The following is a 22240-nucleotide window of genomic DNA, read 5'->3' as shown; positions in this document are numbered from 1 at the left end:
TAATACAGTGAAAATGAGAGGAAATGTGAATGTTTGCTATGCAAGGCGATTTCAGTGTGCACCCCTAAATTTTCTGCTTGCACTCCTAAAAATTTAACTCAGGAACTGCTGTCCTCATAAAAAAAGTTAGAATTGGGGTCAATAGACTTTGTTTCCCTTCAGATAAACATGCTGAATGGTGTCTGCTTGGCTTGCACATCAAAGATGGACTTGAGAAAGATGGATCTCATGAATGCGTGAAGATCTTATAGATGGAGGGAAATCTGCATCCACATCACTGACACTGACTGAGCTGCAGTGACTGATGCATAAGACTTGATTCAAAGCAGTTTTTGCTAAAGGAAAAAAACTATTATGGCTTTAAAATGGCTGAAATTTCTACCTTTTCCCCCTCATTCAATAAATGACATGTTAATACACAAATTTGACCCTGCCCATATCTCTGCCCATCAGCAGATAACGTCTCCTGTTCAGTCTTTCAGTCTGTTCGGTAAATATGACCTCACCTTTCTGAGACTCTAGGTGGTGCTCTGCAGATTCAAAGCGGAAATCCAAAGCCAAGCATTAATAGTGCAAAAGGAACATCTGACAGAGATGTGAACAAGTTCAGAAATCTTACGTTTAGCTTAAAAGCTACAGCTGATCCACTTATCACAGTTTGGTCGGTGCTAAGTTACGATATGTCGTTTGTGAACGTGGTGGCTCTAAGAGCCGATTCTCTGTAGTGTAGTTGGATCTTCTTATTAATCTTCTAAATGACTGTAGAAGATGAATAAGAAGATCCAACTCCGGCCAGGGAGAGGGGAATCTTCAGAAAGGGTGGGACTTTCTTTGATAGACCAATCACAGGCGAGGACAGACTAGGATCCTACCTCTAAAGCCTTGTTTCCACTGACCGGTGCGGCTCAGGTTGGGATGGTTAGGGTGCGGATATGGTTTGTAAACTGTAATCTTGTTGCGTTTCCACAGCCAACCTTAACCTTACCTGAGAGCATCAATTGGACAACGATAGGTGTCTCAGCTATGTAACAGCATGATGCCATCACAACACCACACCTTCCTCAAAGTATAACCAAAACACGACTCAGAAACAAAGGAGGACAAAGGCGGCCATCCACCAGTTTTTCTTTCTTCTTAGAGGTGCTTTGTAACGCCATTTTAAACAGAGATTTAATCAATAAAAATGAAAATCTGTTGCTCTAAACAAGGAGCTATTTCTGCTTTTGGGTCAATTGGATTGGTACCCCAACGGAAGGGTCCCGCCAAAGCAAAAAAACGTGTTCCGACCCGCCCCAGTTGGTGGAAACGGGGCTCATGTGTTAGAATGAGAGGGCCGGACCCTCGGAAGGGGAAACGTAGTGGTCCAGGCCACGTACATAGTGACAGAAACGGGGAGCTGGATTCAAATACAAGTGCTTCTTTATTTGGTTTCTTTTAGTCTTGTGTTCAGTTGTTCATTTAAAGGTTTCATTAAAATGTGAAATAGTGACTTTTTTATGAAAAGAGTTCATAAAATAAGGCTTTTATGAAAACATGAATTGAAAATGGAACATCTGTAATGGATAAACTAGACTAAAATAAAAGCTGATTGATACTAAATGAAGAGTCATTTAGAAGTGGAACGAGTCGGATCTCTGGAAAAACGAGCTGGACTTCACATCAATGCTCAGTGTAAATGTGCAGGGACATCGGATCGTATTTAAATTCAGTCATTGGTCGGCAAAATCTAGCTCATATTGTGGTGCTCGTATAAAATATATTCACCACCCAGCTCTCAAAACAAATGTGGGAAATTACCATTCAGAGCAAATAGCAGGTGAATTAAGTTTTAATATCTCTCCTATTCCTCAGCTGCCATATTCATTAAAAGGTTTGGGATCGTGATCAGGGTAAAAGTGCGTCTTCAGAGCTTGTGTGCAGCAGGTATTGATGCTTCTTTAGCTCTTCACATCCAGTTTTTTCTCTCTACAAAGAGCCAAGCTTGGCTGACTCCCTAATGACACTGGATCTTGTGAAGAAATCTGTCTGTCTGTCTGTGTCTGTCTGTCTCTGTTTGTGTCTGTCTGTCTCTGTCTCTCTGTCTCTGTTTGTGTCTGTCTGTCTCTGTTTGTGTCTGTCTGTCTCTGTCTGTCTCTGTTTGTGTCTGTCTGTCTCTGTCTCTCTGTCTCTGTTTGTGTCTGTCTGTCTCTGTTTGTGTCTGTCTGTCTCTGTTTGTGTCTGTCTCTGTCTGTCTCTGTTTGTGTCTGTCTCTGTCTGTCTCTGTTTGTGTCTGTCTGTCTCTGTCTCTCTGTCTCTGTTTGTGTCTGTCTGTCTCTGTCTGTCTCTGTTTGTGTCTGTCTGTCTCTGTTTGTGTCTGTCTGTCTCTGTCTGTCTCTGTTTGTGTCTGTCTGTCTCTGTCTGTCTCTGTTTGTGTCTGTCTGTCTCTGTGTCTGTCTCTGTCTGTCTCTATTTGTGTCTGTCTGTCTGTTTGTGTCTGTCTGTCTCTGTCTGTCTGTATGTCTGTCTCTGTTTGTGTCTGTCTGTCTCTGTCTGTCTCTGTTTGTCTCTGTCTCTGTTTGTGTCTGTCTGTCTCTGTCTCTGTTTGTGTCTGTCTCTGTCTGTCTCTATTTGTGTCTGTCTGTCTGTCTGTTTGTGTCTGTCTGTCTCTGTCTGTCTCTGTTTGTCTGTCTGTCTCTGTCTGTCTCTGTTTGTGTCTGTCTGTCTCTGTCTGTCTGTTTGTGTCTGTCTGTCTCTGTCTGTCTCTGTTTGTGTCTGTCTGTCTCTGTCTGTCTCTGTTTGTGTCTGTCTGTCTCTGTCTGTCTCTGTTTGTGTCTGTCTGTCTCTGTCTGTCTCTGTTTGTGTCTGTCTGTCTCTGTCTGTGTCTGTCTGTCTGTCACCACGATTTCACTTTGGTGCTGCTACAAAACCTCTTTGATACTGAATCTTAAGGAAATACAACTGCAGGATTTTAAAATGATTTTTCTATAATTAATGATGTTCTTCTGGGAGTTTGTGGCAGATGTATTAGTTGGAACTTTCCAGATTAGCAAATACATAATATTTTAATTTGCCACTAACTACAGAGGGAGGGAAGTGATGAGTGCCTTGACCTGGCGCCCTGTCTGGCCATTGTGTCTGTTATCGTCTGGCGGCATATGCCTCTCTTTCCTCATCTTTTTTTATTATAGGCCAGTATGTACCAAAAGCATTTCAGCAGGAAACCCCAAACAATGGCTGAGAGGGCCATTTTCCAGCCGCTGTGCTCCTCTCCCTCCCCTCTGGAGAGGCTGCCGGGTCTCTCCTTTGAGACCATGTGGTGCTTTGAACACTCGACACCTGAACAAGCCCATAAAGAGATGGAAAGGAAGCAAGGACATGTAGAGGAGGGATGTCTGGAACGTCCCATTCTTAATCCATGGGGTTTAATATGTAGTTGGCCTTCTCTTTGCAGCTATAACAGCGCTGACTCTTCTGGGAAGGCTTTCCACAAGGTTTAGGAGTGCGTTAATGGGAATTGTGGTTTTTACCATTCTTCCAGAAGTGCATTTGTGCTGCTTGAGAAGGCTAGCTGTTCTCAGTCCAAGGCTGAAATTTTACTTGCTTTTATTTATGCATGTGTGTGGTCATTATGGCTGCCTCTTGTATTTAGTTTGTTTTAAAGCATTGTTCATTGTGAGTAGCCACGAGGGGCAATGTCAGAACAGATAGATCAAGAGCAATAAAAGGTTCAAGACCAGGCACGCTTGTGCATGCTTGTTTAAGGACCTTGTATACTATCCACAATACCTCCTCTTGTTATTTTTCTACTGCAGTCTCAAAATTACCCAAATACCAGCTGCTATTTTGGCCATGTTTATTGGTACAAATTCAGTTTGAGTTCTCTTACATGCCCCCTAGTAAAAATCCTCCGGTAACAAGCGTAGTACGTAAACAAGTATATAAACATTCATTTTCTGACCCGCTTAGTCCATCAAGGGTCGCGGTTTAGTTGGAGCCTATCCCAGCGTTAACATGTGAGAGGCAGGTACACCTGGACAGGTCACCAGTGCGTCGCAACATGCAAACTCCACACAGAAAGGCCACCGCCCTAAAGGTTCGAACCTCCCCCCAGCCAAGATTCGAACTGGCGACCTTCTTGCTGTGAAGCTGCGGTGCTAACCACCACACCACCGTGCAGTATATAAACAATTATGCTCAAAATGGAGCCAGAGGAATGGGATCATGGCTGAAGTTGTTTAAAGGCTAAAAGCACTATAAATGTGTTTTAAGCTAATTTGATGGAAAATCCACTGGAGTGAAAGTTCAACATCGAGTGCAGTTCTGTATGAAGTCACTGAATCTCAGCTAAGTAAACTCATAAACTTATAAACAAGAAGATTGCTTGTGATTTAACTTCTTAAAGGCCTTATTTGAAAACACAGGGTGATGTTATGCAACCTTTAATTAACCCGTTGAACCCTGTGCCTGTTTGTAAGCATCCACATGAAAACTGCACACCCATAATCTCGGCAATCACAAGGTCTATATGAGTACTTTAAGTTGTGGTAAAGGGGGATTTAAGCTGTGCAAATATCAACATATGTTACTGGTAAATATGAAGATGGCAGAAATAAAACAAGGATTTACTAAAGAAAAAGTAAAAAATCTTTAGGATGAATGAGGTTTTAGTGCAGACAGTTCAGGCGAAGGCTCCAAAAGGGGCCTTCTGGCTTCTGGTATCAGCTCTCGGCCCCCCGCTGCAGGGGGGCTCAGGCTGTGTGACAAGTACTATCATCTTTGTTTACTATCAAGCCTCTGCTTTAAACCGGGATTGTGTTAACAGCTGAGATCAGTTATGAAAAATAATATTTTAGGCCATTCTTAGCAGGGAAAACTTGTTTTTTTTTTTTTTCTTTTTTTTCAAGCTTAGATATTTTCCAAGAGAAACTTCCTGTTTATTCCCCCCTCCCACCCCTGAGTTGTGTGTGTTTCCTCAGTGTACTGTGACTTCGAGGAATGTCACAGCCTAACGTCTTCCAGACCACAAGGTACGGAGTAACACATGTCTGCCAATCCCCTTTTTTTGGGAGGGGTGTTTTCAAGGACATGCTGAAAATACTTCCCACCATCCTTTCTTCTTCTGGACAGGGTGGTTGTAAGTGTCAGCAAAGAAATTACATAGTGATTGATTACACCTCAGTGCACAAGGATTCAGAATGGAAAGCTACGATTTGTGTGCATCACGACCTGGATGGAGTGTTGCGAAGGAGAGATCGTCGCAGAGGGGGGGAAGGACTTGAGACTGGGACGGTCTGGTGAGGGCGGCGGTGAAAGTGCTGATGGCAGCAGGGCACCCCGCTGTCTTCGATGTTTTGTGTGCGAGTAAGGGGAGGAAGAGAGACAGCAGCAAGATGTCTGTTTCACACAGTGGCCACGCACCAACCCACCTCACCAACACCCCCGCTGTCCCAGATAGGGACCGGCCCATTTGTGTCTGACGTCACAAAAGCCCTCTCATCTCCACGCTCCCCTCTGCACCTCTTGGAAAGCAAGATGGACGCAGAGATTAAAGCGAGGGTAGGGCACGTTAGCCGCTACGAACAGCAAGAGGAAGCAGAAAGGGGAAAAAAGAGCTTTGAGAAACTGCTGGTTGAATTGCTGTCGGAAAGCTGCTGGACTGGGAGGATGTTGTATGCGTGGTCACCATGACTCAGAACAGGAGATGCCACACCTGCGCTACATATCAGCCACTGGCATGTGGACGTAAATGATTATTATCAAGGCTGAGGGTGCAGTGTGTGTGTGTGTGTGTGTATACCATAAGAAATTCACACAGACTTATCAGCTGAACATCCTATTTAACAAGCAAAACTCCAGTGTGACCCCGTCTGAGCTGACACCACACGCTTCCTTCTGCTCCCTCAGGCAAATAAACAAGGTTTTCCAACTCCAGTAAATTGGCTGCATCTGTGTGATCAATAATCAATAGATGAGTGTAGTGTGTGTGTGTTTTTTTTTTTTTTCTTGTGTGTGGTCATCCCACTGGGCTCAGCAGGCTCGGCCATCCAGAAATGTGCCGGATACAGCAGCAAACCTAACAGAGGTTGTTCAGCCTGGAGCCTCTGCAACTATTTTCCTTTGATTTATTTCATCTTGCATTCAGCACCATTTCAGCTTATTGATTTGGAGCATCTGATATAATACCAATCTAATTTTGATTTTTAAACTAATCTCAACTGGGATCGTCCAGTCACACCCTGGTAACGGTAGCCAAACACTGCAGGTGCTGTCATTGGAAGTTTTGGTTATGCTACAGAGGTGTGTATGAACAAAGGTGCTCAGCTTTCATAGTTTGAATGATGATGAGGAATGGATGAAAAAGGCATCTCTTTCTAACAGTGGCTCTGACTGCCGTGGTGAAGCTCCATCATTTTACATTTACAGCTTTTAAAGTTTTCCTGCAGTGTGAAGCTTATTTTTTGAAGGTAAATTGAAACACTGTCTGTATATATGAAGCAGAAGTCAGCACTCATTTGTTTCTATAATGTCTGAAAACGGGAATGACAATGTGTTGATTGTATACTCATCAGCCACTTTATTAGATACACATGTTCAATTATTTAATGCAAACAGCTAATCCACCAATCACATGGCAGCAACTCGGAGCATTTAGACACGGTCAAGTAAACTCTAAAGCTCAAACTAAACAAGAGGAAGGGGATTTAGAGGCTTTGAATGTGGCGTGGTTGTTGGTGTGATTATTTCAGAAACTGCTGACCTGCTGGAATTTTCACACGTATGATGGATTTATAGAATGGTCTTAAAAAGAGAAAATATCCAGTGAGCAGCTGCTGTCTGGACCAAAATGCCTTGATAATGTGAGAGGAGAATGGACGGACTGGTGGGAGATGATAGAAAGGCAAAAGTAACTGAAATAAGCACTGGTTCCAACCAAGGTCTGCAGGACAGCATCTCTGAACACAACACGTCCAACCGTGAAGCAGACGGGCTGCAGCAGCAGAAGTCCACACCAGGCGCCTCCTGCCAGCGAAGAACAGGAAACTGAGGCTACAATTATTCTAGTTTGGCTGAATTTTCATCTTCTAAAATCAAGCTTTGTCAAGCTTTGCCTGGTCTGCTTTTCAGTTTCAGCTGCACCATTCAGATAAGGTCAGAATTTGGTGGAAACGACATGAAAGCCTGGATTTGTCATGAATCCATCAGCTGTTCAGGCTGCTGGTAGTGTTATGGCATCAGGGACATTTTCTTGGCACACTTTAGGCCCCTTGGTACCACACCGCAGCCTACCTAAGTATTGTTGCTGCCCATGTCCATCCCGTTATGACACAGTGTACATCCAGCAGAAGAATGCATGAAGCTCTAAAAATCAAAATAGCTGACAAACTGTGTGATGCTGTCATGTCAATATGGAGCAAAACCTCTGAGGAAGGTTTCCACCACCTGGTTGAATCTGTGACACCAAACCTTACAAAGGCTCTGAAGACCAAAGTGGGTCCGAGTCGGTCCCCAAGTTGGAGCGCATAAAGTGACCAGGGAGTGTAGTTGCTCGTGAAATTACCGCAGAACAGCAAATGTTTCCAGTCTCTCTAAATAGTACCTCTTTACCAAAGTTTATTTTTTTTCATTATCTCGTTTTTTCAACGTTTTCTAATTGCTGAACTATTTTTCCTGAAGCTCCTGCCTGAGATACATTACTCCCTCTGCTAGTCTGTCCTCAAGTGCCAGCTTTAATTAGCAGAACTGTAATTAGCTCTGTTGGTGCCACCGCTGTGTAATTGCACTTAAAGTATTGAAATAAACAAATAAATAAATATTTGATCTCTGGTTAATTTTGATATGGTTATGGAAAAGCAGTAAGAATAAAGTCCCCTCTTTAGTCCCTTTTTGTGAGAACAAAACTGATTGTTCCCTTACTTTGTTGTAGATCGGTTTAAATGTTACAAAAGACCTTCATCAGATCTGTTTTGTGATCTGTGATTCATCAGGTCACACTCACCTGATAGTGATCGGTGATGTTCATTGATAAACATTTGGTTTAGTTCACTCAAACGTTAAACGTGCTTCATTATTTATTTCAGTTTGACATTTAAGTCATTGCCAAAAGAGACTAAATGGTCATCAAACACTTATGTTCATTCATCCAGAAGATGCCATGGATTTCTTTATTTACTACAATGCCCATAAGTCTCATCTGCTGCAATTTTACTTGAAAATATTCTTTGAAACTGAAGAGTAGAGCCGAGGGCTCCTTCGGGGAGGATGGGGGCGCTGTGCCTTGGACCCGACCAGGATGCGTGTGTGCGGCCTGGGGCTCTCTGGTCCCCTGGTGTGGTGGCGTGGGCGTCCGGGGCGCTCGTGCGCTGGGCTCTTGGTGGGGCCGGGCCTTTGCCCCTCTTCCCTCGGGTGGTCTTGGGGGGGGCGGGGGCGCCTACATCGGCCAGCTGGGGAGTTGGCTGCCTGGGACGGGGATCTCTCTCCCAGTTGTGCCCCTCCTCGGGCCCGGCTGGGACGGGGATCTCTCTCCCAGTTGTGCCCCTCCCCGAGCCCCTCTCCTCCCCTGCCACCCCACATCACACACACTACACATAGGGCACTGTGGGGCGGGTGGAGGCGGTGGGTTTGGCTGGGGGGTCCCCATTGCGGGATCCCCCGGTGGACCCCTGTGACTGCCCGCCCCACAAGATTTAATCACAACCTAGACATGAATGGGTAAGGGTTGGGGTAAAGAGGGTTTTTTTTTTTTTTTTTTTTTTTGGGGGGGGGGGGGACCTGCGGACCTGTTCTTGTCCCTGGAGTGCCTAGCCTTGGTGTTGGGTTGGCGTGGCCCACGATGGTTTTGCCTGGGGCGGTCGGGCTCCGTCGGGTTCCTGGGTGGGGCTTTGCTGGGGGGAAAGGGTGGCCCTTGGGCCTGTGGGGCCCCTGGGCTGCCCGGTGCCCCTGCCCCGTCGCGCCGGGGGTTCCGGTCTGGGGACCCCTCTGCTCTGGTCCGGGTGGGCCGCTGCTCTGTGTGCTTTGGCTGTCCTGGGCTTGGTACTCTGTGGATCTGCTTGGCCTTTGGGGCCTCGGGCTCCCCCCGTCCCCCGCTGATGCTTCGGGGTGCGGCGCGATCGCGGCCCCCTTGCGGGTACACATTTCCTCCCTGTTGCATGGCCACACATGCATATTAACACGTGCATGCTCACAAACGTGCTCGTCTCTCCATCCGCTTCTCACTAGATGTAGCTGATGTTTGTGTGTTGGTACGTTTATCTGCAGGTACGTTTGATGACTATTGTAATTTTTTATATCATCATCATTCTATCTTTCTTTCGGTATCATGTAGTACTGTGGTAGTTTATGTTGTTTTTTTTTTTTTGTGACATGTTCTGGGCAGCATAGACAACTGTTATTTCCACATTTTAATCCTGCCCTTTTCTCTCCCTTTTTTTTCTCTCTCTCTTTCTTCCTCTATCTCCCTGTCAGGTTCGGCACTGACATATAAGACTAAAGAAAATAAGATTACAATAAAAATAATAAAAATAACAAGGGCAGCCATGTATATAACATGTCTCCCTTGGTAGAGCAAATCTGTCAAGCAAAATATGGCACACAGACCACCGTTCTGTATGTTAGGATGCTGGACAGGACAGGGTTTAAAAAAAAAAAAAAAAAAAAAAAAGAAACTGAAGAGTAAAGCCAGAAAATTGAAGTGTAGTCATGATAAAAATGCTGTTTTAATGTGAGAATTACATAATGTTTGGCTTCAGCAGTATGCACACAACTGACTTGATTCCACTTTTACTGACGCACTCTTAAAGAAATCCACATTTTCTAACACAGGTGCTCTCACCTTAACGCTCTGTACTGTTTCATGCCAGTATGAGCTTTAGAGAAGCTCCCACTTCCGGTCATGTGACCTTATCTGGGCAAAAATCAACTTTCACTTGTTTGATGCTGGAAGCAGAGTGGTTTCCACTCTTATCTGGGATAAAACGCTACTTTAAGGACTTCCAGGCAGACCAAATACAAGTAAATATATATAACTGCAGGTAGAAACTGATAAAAGACGTTTGTGTGAGCGTCACGGTTTCATATGATGACTCATGTTGCTTGGCTGCATCATTGACCTCACAGACACACTCATCCACCAGCAAGACACAACTGCTCCCTAGAGAGCAGGAGCACACACACACTATTAGCCTCGTCACCTTGTGGGCTCAGATCTCTCTCTCACACACGCACACACACACACACACACACACATAAAGGTTTGGCTGCAGACAGTGTTTACTCCCATGTTTAAAAGTAGACGTACATAATTAATCCCATCGTCCTCAGCACTTATCCAACACGTCTTTGCGTCGGGTTCTTTCACACTTTGATTGGATTGTGAGGCTGAACGGTTGATTGTGTAACGGGAGGAGAAATACGAAGGAGGGAGAATCTCGGGAAGGATTTAGATGAGTTGAAAGGCAGTTTACGCATGCATATGTATCTGCATCTATCTGCATGTCTGTGTCCTTGTGAGCGAGGAAAGTTGTGGGTGTCTCTGTGTTCCTCTGCTTGCATAAGAGCTGCTTTCATTCAGAGCAGCCTCATCACGACTTCTTGTGTGAGTCACCGCCTTTCATAGGATCTCTGCTGCAGTCACTTCTGACCAATTAGCACATGTGATTGTTTTGACAGTGAAAGTACAACACGGAGGCCAAAAATAATCCTCCTGTGGACTCCCTGACCCCAGTTTAGAGATATGTAGCCTTACATGACCCATCTTTATTCTCTCTAAACAGGTTCTACAATAGCTAGTCTATAATGGATTTTAAACCAGGTTATTTTGAGCCCTCACAGGACCCAGAGTCCGTCCTTACGGCTGTAGTATTCTTAAACAAGTTTGTGAATCTCAAATAACTAATGAGTTTTGTGCTCATGCTGTGAATGCTGAGAGAAAATTTCACTAGGATCAGTAATTCCTTGGCTGATATTTGCTCATTGAGTCTGAACACCCTGGCAGGTCTGAAAAGGGCTGAGCAGAAGCAGTTTGAACCTTTCAGAGATCATGTGATGTGACGCCAGCCATGTTCATGTTTACCATGTAGGCTGGTAGGGGCATCTACATGGAGTAGAAACAGATTATAGACTTCAGCATTGATATTTCCTTTTCCGTTAGGGGGGAAATAAAACGTTAAGACGCTGGAAGGAGCTGGGGAACCTGACAAATGTTAGAAATTTGTGAGTATCTCACAGAAGTGAGTGCACCCATCGCATTTTTGAAAATATTTATTATATCTTTTCATGAGACAACAATATCGAAATGAAACTCTGACATACAGGACACCAAACTACAAAATCTAAACTTTGATATTCTGAATGTCAAACTTTATTGAACTTTTTATCGACCACTTTTTTTTAATCTATCGCACCACATGTCTATCGATATTATCGAAATATCGTCCAGCCCTACTCTCAATGACACCGGTAGACTTAAACATCTGTGGCTTCACAACCTAACATAGCTCTTCTGGATGAAAGCAAAACTTTTATAAAAAACTAAACCCAAACTGACACGACTCAACCTATGCTGTAAACTCTTGTAGTGATACTTGAGAATTGGCTTAATACCTAATAAGTGGTTTCCAGAATCTGTCCATTCTCTGAGTGAGCTTAATTTTTAGCGTTGTGTGGTTTCATTAGACACTCGTAGTTCAGAGTGAAAAGACAACGAAGCTAACAGCTATCCTTTTAAAGGCTAATTCACAGTTTGTTGTTAGAGCAGCCTGCTGAGGTTTTGCCTTGGCTCTTCTCTACTTAACCTGGATGCAGTGGTGTTTGGTTACTATGGAAACCACCAACTTGTGCAGTTACAGAGGGTAGAGCGAGGGATGATGGGTCAAAGCTGGCTGCTGGTAGGTTTGTAGAGGCAGGGGGTAGCCCAGATCTTAATTCATCAATTGTGGATGAGGTTGTTCCCCAATATGCGAACATGAATTATTTTACAAGCCTTACCTGCTTCTCTTCTCCCCCCCACCCCCCGAGTGTCTTCAACTAGTTTTTTTCCTCCAGGATTTCTTTCCTCTCTATTCTCGGCCCTTTTCTTAAAATATGATTCTTTTCACAAATGTGTTGTCGTCGTCTTTGGTGAATAATCTGGGGCTCAGTGGGAATCCTGAGTCTCTCTCTGCGTCTTATAGATTTTCTCCTTTTTAACTACATCCATGTGTTTTGTGTGGGTTCTTCTGCCTCCGTCTTCTGTGTGTTACTGAGGGAGAAAAGCTTGTTAGATGGAGTTTTGATGAGCAAGAAAACCGTCTGCACACAAGAGGCAGAAAACAGGAGCTTGTGAAGTTTGAGCCTCTGTTTTCCTTCATCTGAGACTGTGACCATCCTCACTAAGCTCTTCTGTCTTAAGTCAGATTCAATTTCGATGCTTTCAAGAACTCATTATGCAAACATACAAGACTCGTAATATTCAAAGTACATTAGAAGGTGTGTACTGACTCAGATTCAGCTTTAAGGATGAATCTATTTGTCAAGTTCAAGAAAACAACAATTTGACCGGCACTTAGCAGGAGGAGCAAGCACACGATGATGTAAATGTCTTCATGTTCTGTTTAGAGTCGTGATTTGAAGTGATGAAAAAAGAACCTTAACGTCACCATGGCAACATGCTTTCCAAGCATGCAGGATTTTAACAGGTGTGACGTTCGCCCTGTTGGCCATCACCTGTTAACCGTTTGAACATCCAAACATTTGCTCATTACATCAAACAGAAATCTGATTTCCACCAGATCAGACATTTAATGGTAAAAGAAATAGATGCCTACATATTGATCAGTTGATTGCCAGTCTCATAAGGGAACGCAGACGTCTTACACTAGAAGATGAAGATAGTCTGTCTCTGGCAGCCAGTAAACCGTTACTGAGACATCACAGTGCTTGAATTTCAGCTCATCAGAGGCGTGCCGCAGGGAAAAATGTGAAAGCCCCACGTTTTAGTTCCTGCTTGTCGCGGAGCCGTGCTGCAGTATAGATGAAGGAAAACATTCACGTGTAGACTCATTTGCAGGCTTATTAGCGCCCACATTAGCAGCTAATGCTAAGACGGCAGACGCCATGTTTGACAAAGACAAAAAAATATAACTGTTTTGTCGCGTTTTAATAAATAAGCACGTCACATTGAGTGAGTCATATTTATGCACCAACTCTGAAGCTTTTCCATATGGGGGTGCTTTTCTGTCTTTAATCAAGAGCGTAATTGTTTGCTTTGAGAGCAAAATTTCTGGTTTTCATGCTCAAATATCATCTTGCTCTCTCTCAAAACTCTGCTTCCTGCTTTCAAATTTATTGTTCTTCCTTTCAAAACTCTGGCTCAGACTTGGTCTCTTTCCCTCTTCCCTTGGTCTCTGCTCTCAAAACTTCTGCTCTTGGATATTTTTTCCTCTCATGGGTTGCTGAAAGAGTTGTCCTCCTTCTAGAAACTCCTTCTAGAAACACCAAGCTAAGGTTTCTACATGAATGAAAAAGCTCTGCCAGAATTGCCCCAACACTTGTGTAAGATGCTAACAAAGCTGTGCTGAGTCCTTTGTAGCCCTTAATGATGAACGAATCCAGCGTAAGTAACTGGTTAACATACAAAGATGATTTAACAAAACTGTTAAGGAACTCCTAAAAACATGGAAGAGATGAAGTAGAGGAGACACAGCATGAAGGCAAACGACTTATCACACCGAAAGTCAACAAGTTACAGCAATGAAGATTAAGTTTTTAGAAAGACCGATGTGTGAGCAGCCTTGTTGTTGTTCGGCAGCCATCTTAATTTTTACCTTCATTTCCGTCCTTCGGACTACAGTTCTTATTAATTGTAATCCATGTTAGTTACTTCTATATGTGGGTTTTAGTCAGTTTTAGTTGACAAAAACTCTCATTTTAGTCAGAAAAATAAAATTTTACTCTTTTAACACAAGAACGAACAAGATGGTCATTTTGACCATTTTCAAGCTGGCATAAGGAGGTCTCGAGAACTTAATGAAGTGGGCAAGCTGAACACGTGCTGCAGCAGGAGCTTCTAAATAGTTGTTTTAGCCTCGTAGTAAATGCCGTAGATTATCATGACTGTAAATATGAAATAATAGAGCCTAACTTTTGCCGTATTGTGCAGGTGTTCTCCATCACTGTAGGCTCATCCACCCCTTTTTTAAACAATACTCAGGCTGCACAAATTGAAGTTTAGATTTCGTTTCAATGGCAAACAGGTGTTGCTTCATACGTAGTTTTGTAAAACATTTATTATTAATATAATTTTAGCTGTAGGGGCTGCAGTGCTTCATTGTTGCTGGTGGCCGCATGTCGTACTGTCTCACTCCACAACGCGCTCTGCTTTTCCTTCTGGTGGATTTTATTAAACAAGACTAGTTCAGTATCAATCATTTGGTTGTTTCCAACCACCAAGCCCCTTTGTTGATGCTGCCGCCACGGTCCATTAATAAATTAATAAACTCGGCTGCATGTGTGTGACTAGTGACTGCAGGTGTGTGTGCCTGGTGGTGGGTGTGATGGGATGCAGCAGCAGTACTGATACCTTCTAGCATCACAAAAGACAGAAATGTCATCTAACATCTAACATTTTCATCCAGTCTCAACGAAAACTCAGCGTCTCGTCGTGTAAGCTTTATTTGTATATTAGAAGAAGTTTGATTCTTTTTTATCTAATTCGCTTCATATTTTTTTAAATGTTAATTAAAAACTGCGTTAAAAATCTCATTTTGAGCAATATCCCATCAACACAAATGTTTCTGTACCACCGGTGCCAATATTTCTGTGTTTTTTACCGAGGCCCTTTCATGAAGATGTCAAGCTATAAAAACCAAAGCAAGCAAACCTTTTCATCAGTTCATCCTTTTGCTGAACCCCTCAACTTCAGCCTCGGCTGCACTGTTATGCTAATGTTTACTGTGTGTGTGTGTGTAACACTGGGTTTCTGTGTGCATGTGAAGGCGGAGAGATTTGTGCACATGCACAGAAAAAAAGAGTCGAGACCAAAACTGCATTCTTTCTGCCTTTTTAAACAGTCCCAGAGGTCTTGGAACTGGCGGTGCAGCTCAATCCAACGCACATGCCCGCAAGCATATTTGTGCTCTCTGTTCGCGCACACACACACACACTCACACAGATTCCATCCAGTAAAGCCTGGTTCGCTGCCATACTGGGAATTGGCAAACTCAGATCATTTTAAGTCTGTTGGACAGAGACGGCCTTAAGGTTAAGATGGTTTTTTGAAGGCCGAGTTCCCAGAACTGTGGATAAAAAGCCAAGACGCCGCGCTGCTGCCTGTTAGCCGGCGATCGTAAGGAAGATGGAGAAGCAGACATGTTCTCTAGAGAGAAACTGCAAGTTCACGTCTGCTCCTTGGAGACTCTGTTTTAGTTAACTCTCAAATCTTTTTAGTCCAAAGTTCAAAATGGGTCTGTGGCTTTGCTACTGGTTTGACTCAAAAATAACATTCGAGTTGCTGCAGTTGGACTGCCGTGTGCAATGTTAAATATTTACTGAGAACACAATGGAAACAGACATATATTTATAGAAAAAATACAGCAAAGAGACCAAAAACTGTGGAAAATCTGGAGAAGTGGACTTGAGACTTTCAGATTTAAATGAGCCTTCTCACTTCTTAATCTTATTCAGGAACAATGAGTGTAATTTACTACACGGAACGGGTGTAAGATAATAGAAGAAGCCACAGTTTAGATGGTACAGCAAATAAACATGAAGTCTTTAGTGACGATGGAAGGAAAGCTGCTTTATGAGTTAACTCACATCTTGGTAGACGACATCGTTCTGGAGACGTGACCAACATGTGTGAACACAGTTTATATAAGGATGACGAAGTCAGTCTGATTAAACATTTCTTCTTCGCAGTCTGAGCTCAAGGTTGAGTGTGTGGCACCTGTATAGCTGTGCTTTCTAAGTGCACAAGGTCTTTGAAGTCCCTTTAATATTGTGTTCTGTTTTGCTGCACATGGCTTGACAATACCATGGTAGTCTTTTTAAACTCCAGTATGCAGTTAATGATCAATTCTGAAGTCAATGTGCAGCCTCCTTTCCTCCCCACAGAGCTGTTTTTATCTTGGAAATCCACATCAACAACCAGATTCTCCACCTGCAGGCATACGATTCAGAGCTTGGAAAGTGAATGAATAAAGTTCTCCTCCTCTTTGACATCTGAAAGTTAAGTTCTCTCAAACAAGTGACTGAAACTCCCAAATAAGCAGAAGGAAAAGAAGCAGCAAAAGGTGGTTGTTGTGCCGGCTGACAAAGCAGAGAGAGTAGGTGCAGGAAGGTGGTGCTGGGGAAAAAAGCAGGCATCCTGAGTAAACCTTCCCTGGAAAATTGGGAAGTAAAAGGCCTCCAACACCTGCTCTGAGACATCAAATCTGTGTAAACGAACATGAGGCTAAGCAGGGTAAGGATGGAGGGGTCAGGCGAGTGCTACGGTACACAGCAGTGGAAAACTTGTTCAAATATAATCAACAACATGACATGATTTGTTACTCTCTGGACAAGATTTGATCTCATTCATGTTTTCAACAGACTTATTACATAATGTCTTCTCCTATAATTATACTGCTGATCTCCATCTTTCTGAAGGTTAGTTCATTATTTTCTCAGTTTCGCCTTTCCAAGCCCTCAAAGGTATTTTAACAAACTGACCAAAAAAAAATAAAAATGGGGAAACAATAAATGGTTAAACATGGACTCTGCAAGATGGATGATGTAAGCAGTTGAGGCCACACCATGTACAGCGGTAGGGGATGTACACACAGTTAAATTATCCCCCGCAGTGCTGTCGTAGAGCAGGAACTAAAGCTCTGAGGTTGCCGTTCTGCAGGACCTGTAACCTCTGCATGAAGGACACAAACGTCTCATTTGTCAGCAGTAAGCAGGAGTTTCTACAGATCAGTTCCATGTAAATCAAAAACCAGAATTTTTCCAGGTTTTCTTCCTCAGGAGCAAAAGTTAAGCCCAACATTACGAAGCCTAATCCAACCTCTCTAATTTTAAGGACTTTCTCTTTGAACAAAGGACTTTTTTTGTAGTTAAACTGAGAATAAAAGATTATAAACTAAATGAAGATATGCGTGATATGCCATGCTTAAAAATGTGTGTACTTTTTGTTTCTAATCAGTAGCAAAGCATCTTGCATTCTTCTTATATTGCATGTGTTTACTGATATCTTTAAGAAACTCCTCTTCTGACATGTTATCTAGGTCACTGAGGTTGTTAGGCTTTGATACCATCACCCTTTAAGGGTTGTTGCATAATTCCTGGGTCCATGTGTGCAAGCTAATTGGGACTGCACACATACATTTTACATCAGCTGTACAGAAGCTTCCCATATATGGGCATGAGATCCATCTAAAGTAAATTGTAGGGGTGTGAATAACAGCAGTTCCTTTACAAAGTCTTTCCTCACCATGCTGGTTTTTCTTCTTCTCATCTTTTTTTGTGTGTTCTGGTTTTAACCTAAGTGCATACATAGTTAGAAGGCTCAGCCCAAATGGAGGTGGGACTCATCACTTATTTCCAGTTTGCACTCTAAAAGGGCCACTCGAACACTTCCAGTGCAGCTAAAGCCAAGTTGCCACCAAATCCATCCCCATAGACTGGACACTGACCAAAGAAGACTCACTTCTCCAAGACTAGCACACAGATCCTTTCCTAGTTTTCTAAAAGCTCACGTGGACAAAGCGAAGCCTCGTAGCGGCCAGTTATGCACTCGTTGGATTCCAGCGTAAAACACCAGACGCTCTGCAGAAAAACCTGATCCTTGGCAGCATTAAACTGTCCAACTTGACAATATTCTTAAACAAGCTTGTTTTGGGGAGCTCTGAAAGTCTCCACGTTAAGACCAGAAGGATGGCTACATGCTAACAGGTTGTTAGCCATTAAAACAACTAAACACTGTAATGGGAAATAAATGTGAACGAAGTGTTTTTTTCTTTTCTTATTTTTTTTTTTTTTTTTTTTTTGCTGAAATTGAAAAAATGTTCATGAGCTGTATCAACGAGTGCAAATATCTTAATAAGTCAGACTTGATTCTACAAGCATCGTCCGAGATATTTGTGAAAATGGCTTAAGAGAGAAGCCGCCGAGCCCTACGGAGCCATGGTGTTGGGTTGCTGGTTGGTCTGCCCTCTGCTTTCGCTCGGATTCATACGGCTCAGTGTTCTTGAAGTGGTTGCCATGAGATTTTGTGCAGACTCTGTTCCCCCGAAGAGGGACCCTAAACACTTTTGTGATCCCCTGATGTTTCATCTTGTACCACCAAGTTGAGAGAAGTTTTCTATCACTTGTCAACTGATTGTATTCAGAGGACAAATCTTTGAAACTTTGGTGTTTATCATGTCAAAGTTTCAGCTTGTTGTGGGTTTAATGACGAATGCCTTGAAATCAATCAGCATGTGCTGGTAACTAACAAAGTGTAAACACTGTCAACATGTTGAATGTCCTGCCACTGATACTTTGAAGACGATGTTGTGCTGATATTGACATCCAGCACAGACCTGCTGCTGCTTTGGTTTGGCTGCAGACGCGTTCCGTTATCTTTGTTTTCATCAGCTTTTTGCTTCACACCTGAACATGGCCCATTAACACTGATAACTTTTCAGTACTCAGCTCTTTTTTTCTCCTGTCATCTTGGATGCATACCAGCTGCCCAAAACAATTCAAAGACACAAATAAAAGTTAATTTTCTGATAATTCAAGGTCCACTGTCTTCTGTGGACATCTCGTGGTACAAACTAAACACTGCAGTCAGCTTGCTGCTTCATACGTTTAGCACATTGATGGATATAACTGAAAATCTGTGATAATATTTTCTTTCTGATGCAACAACAAAACAATTCAAATGTTCATATTCATGACATTTCACCTCCAGCAACAAACACAGATGAATACAGTTCTGATTTTTAGGCTTTTTGGCATTTGTCAACATCTGTTTAATTTAAATGAAGAAAGCTTGGACCTGCGTTTATTTATTTTCCTTCTTTCTTTCTTATCTCAGCGTTTCATCCAGTACCTGGCCTCCAGAAATACTCTGTTCAACCTAAACAACTTCTTGGATAAGGGAGCCCTGCAAGGTAAAACACCCATAAACGAAGACCTGTGAGGAAGTCCACATCATAACTTCACAAAGAATCACAACTAACAAAGAACATCAGGGCTTTAAACTATTTAAAGTATTTAAAAATCTCAATCTGGAGTAAAACTTTGAGAGATCAGTTTTAGGGACCTCATCTAACACAGCCAGTACATTTTTCCTCCTGAATGTCTCCTGTCTTCCACTCATCCAGGTTACGACATGTCAACCTTCATCAGGCGATACAGTCGCTACCTGAATGAAAAGGCCATGTCCTATAGACTGGTGGCTGTGGATTTCACCAAGATGAAGAGGGGGTAGGGCTGATCACACACACGAAATGTCAGCTGCTCTCATATTTCACACTCATGGTGTAACAAGCCAGAAGATGTGGTCCATCTTTTGGATCTGAACTCTTAGTGCAGCTCCCCTGTAGGCAGGTTAATACAACCTGGCAGGAATGCTTCTTAAATTAAAAAAAAAGTTTTAAAAGACTTTTGGACTACTTTGTCATGTTTTGCATCTCTTCAGTCTTTTTGTTTCATTTGCATGAAAATACGCCTTTAAAAGGCTTTTTTTTTCCTGCCTAATTGCTTGTGTGTATTCCTCCTTGTCAGTATTGACGGTGTGATGCGCACGATGAACACAGAAAAGCTGATCAAGACTCTGCCCATCATCCAGAACCAGTTGGACGCTCTGCTGGATTTCCAGGTATGAAGAGTCTTTGTGTTTTTACGTGTGTCTTGCCAGCGATGTGGATGACTCGCTTTCCAATCAAAATGTAAATTGAAAGAAAACGTTTGCCAAGTTTGGGACCTCTAATTAATGGAGTATAGGAAGCATATCACAGACTAGGACTGGGTGGGGATCTGAGGAAAATGGTTGGTGCATTGTGGTTTGTGACAGCAAGCTTTAAAGAATGGAAAAAGAATGGTGATGAAGGTCAGATGAAGGAGTAGCTGGTTACTTCATGCCAGTTGACATGGATCACATTATCGAGAAGAAATTTAGAAGTTTCTTTGTAAAAAGAGGTTTGAAAAGATATGATGAAGACATCATCTCACCTTTCTCCTCTCTGCAGGCCAACCCTAACGAGCTGACCAATGGCGTGATCAACTCGGCCTTCATGCTCCTCTTTAAAGACTCCATCAGGCTCTTTGCTGCTTACAATGAAGGAGTCATCAACCTGTTGGGTAGGACACTTTCAGACATGCTTTCCATGGAACATAATGTGTTGTCAAAAAACTTTCAGCCTGTCTCCATGAGATGTCTCCATCTCAACATGCAACTAGATCTCAGCCAATTACAGTTTCCACTAGCCAAATTATAGCCAGATTATAACTGTGCAACTGAATTCTCGTTCGTTTGATCGATCGATCGACTTTTGGGATTTAGCTCCCCCTGACGCTTGTGTTGTGTGTTGGGCTACGTTACGCTATTGTTGGACCTGACCGGGACAAACAAAGGAAGAACACGCTGACAAAGATACAACCAAAAGAAAGATGTAAAACATCTTACAGCTTCTGTAAGAAAACAAAGCAGACAATCATGAGGAGCACCAATGAGAAAACAAGAGAAATACACAAATTTATCACTGCATTTAAATCATATATCTTTGATATTTTCTTCATGAAATGCTAAATAATGTTCCCTGTGCTCTTTTCCACAAGGAGCAAAGTAAATTTTGCTTTTAACTAATTTGAAATGATCTACTGGAAACTTAAGCTGAGTCGATATTTTTACATCATGAGTTAAATGTGAATATTTGATCAGAAGTCAAAGATGTATCCAAGTAAAAAATAATACAGATGGATGTCTTCAGGCTGTCCAAGTAAGCTTGGGCAGTTTCATGGTCTTCAGTCTCCACCACACAAAACGTTACATGCATGTACGAACTCCAGCCCTGTTTCATGCATGACAGCATGCCGAATGTTGAGACTAAAGAATATACATATTTTTCTATCAAAACTTAATAGAAATTAAAGAGAGAGCACCAAAGGTAACCAGAACAGCACAATCTGTACAGAGAGCACAGGTTGGACTTGTTGGATTATTTTCCAAACCACTGGTTTTGACAGTTCAGACATTTTTAGTCATATGTGATCTTCCATCACCTGCTAATTTCACTTTCTAGCAAAACAAGAGAAAGAGAAACTGCTAGAGCTTGTCTTCCTCTTACTGTGTGAATAAGACAACAGAGAAGCTGGAGTCGTTATTCTGCAGCAGCTCTTTTACTGTCTGCTCTCGTCTGAAAGCTGTCATGTGAACAAAGAGCTGACTGGTGCAAACCAAAAAGACAATAAAAGCCAAAACAACTGCAGCTACTCTCATCACACGGCCGTCCTGTAAGCAGAGTTTAAATATCTCCACTCTGACCAGTTTCCAAGAATATTCGTTTGTTAGGAGGCAGAAACTGTGTTTGCAAGTGGTTGATAGCAAACAAAGAGAAAAGCCGGTTTGTGCTCACAGGGCCTAAAAATGATGTTTATTCATGTAAATGTTTAAACAGTTCAGGGGTTTCATCATCTCCGGTTCATAATCTGGAGAAATCTCTGTAAGCCGACACAAAAGGCAACAATGAGAACAAGCTGCAGCACCGCATTACAAACAGACTAAAATCCTGTCCACTCATGTAAATCTTCATATGTGGAAGATGTGTAACAGCAGCGCTCACACAGCCGGCCTGCCACACCGACACAGTAGGTCCTGACAAGCTGTCATGTTGCTGCCAAACGCTTCGGTCTCCACCTGATCATTTTCTGATGGCTCCTGCCTCCTTCCTCGCTTCTGTTCTTCCCTCATTTAACACTTCCTTTCTGCCCTTTTCCTTTTAAACCTTTGTTTGCCTCTAATGTGTGTTTTTAATGTCTCCACAGAGAAATACTTTGACATGAAGAAAAATCAGTGTAAAGATGCTCTCGACATCTACAAGAAATTTCTTTACAGGATGACGAAGCTGTCGGAGTTCCTCAAAGTGGCGGAGGTACATTTACATGTACACACACACAGATATGTGCAAACAGTCATTTAACAAGTGCATTTTTCACACTTAAGATGCTCACTCAGCTACGTTCAATCCAGCAAACCTGACCTTCCTCTTACTGCCCCACATCTGCTTACACACACACACACACATATATATGTATGTAT

General features: G+C 42.7%; 1 protein-coding gene across 1 annotated transcript in view; it reads left to right on the top strand.

Moving 5' to 3' along the window:
* si:ch211-200p22.4 (phosphatidylinositol-binding clathrin assembly protein) overlaps positions 1-22240 on the top strand; it is a 98625-nt gene that overhangs the window by 36102 nt on the left and 40283 nt on the right. Inside the window, 5 exon segments of the mRNA XM_041985563.1 lie at positions 19016-19091; positions 19305-19407; positions 19708-19801; positions 20172-20283; positions 21967-22073. Coding sequence (XP_041841497.1) covers positions 19016-19091; positions 19305-19407; positions 19708-19801; positions 20172-20283; positions 21967-22073 — 492 coding nt within the window.

Source organism: Melanotaenia boesemani, chromosome 5 (assembly GCF_017639745.1).
Source record: "Melanotaenia boesemani isolate fMelBoe1 chromosome 5, fMelBoe1.pri, whole genome shotgun sequence".
Lineage (NCBI taxonomy): Eukaryota > Metazoa > Chordata > Actinopteri > Atheriniformes > Melanotaeniidae > Melanotaenia > Melanotaenia boesemani.
Note: the sequence above shows the minus strand (reverse complement) of the source record. Positions and strands in the feature narration are given on the sequence as shown.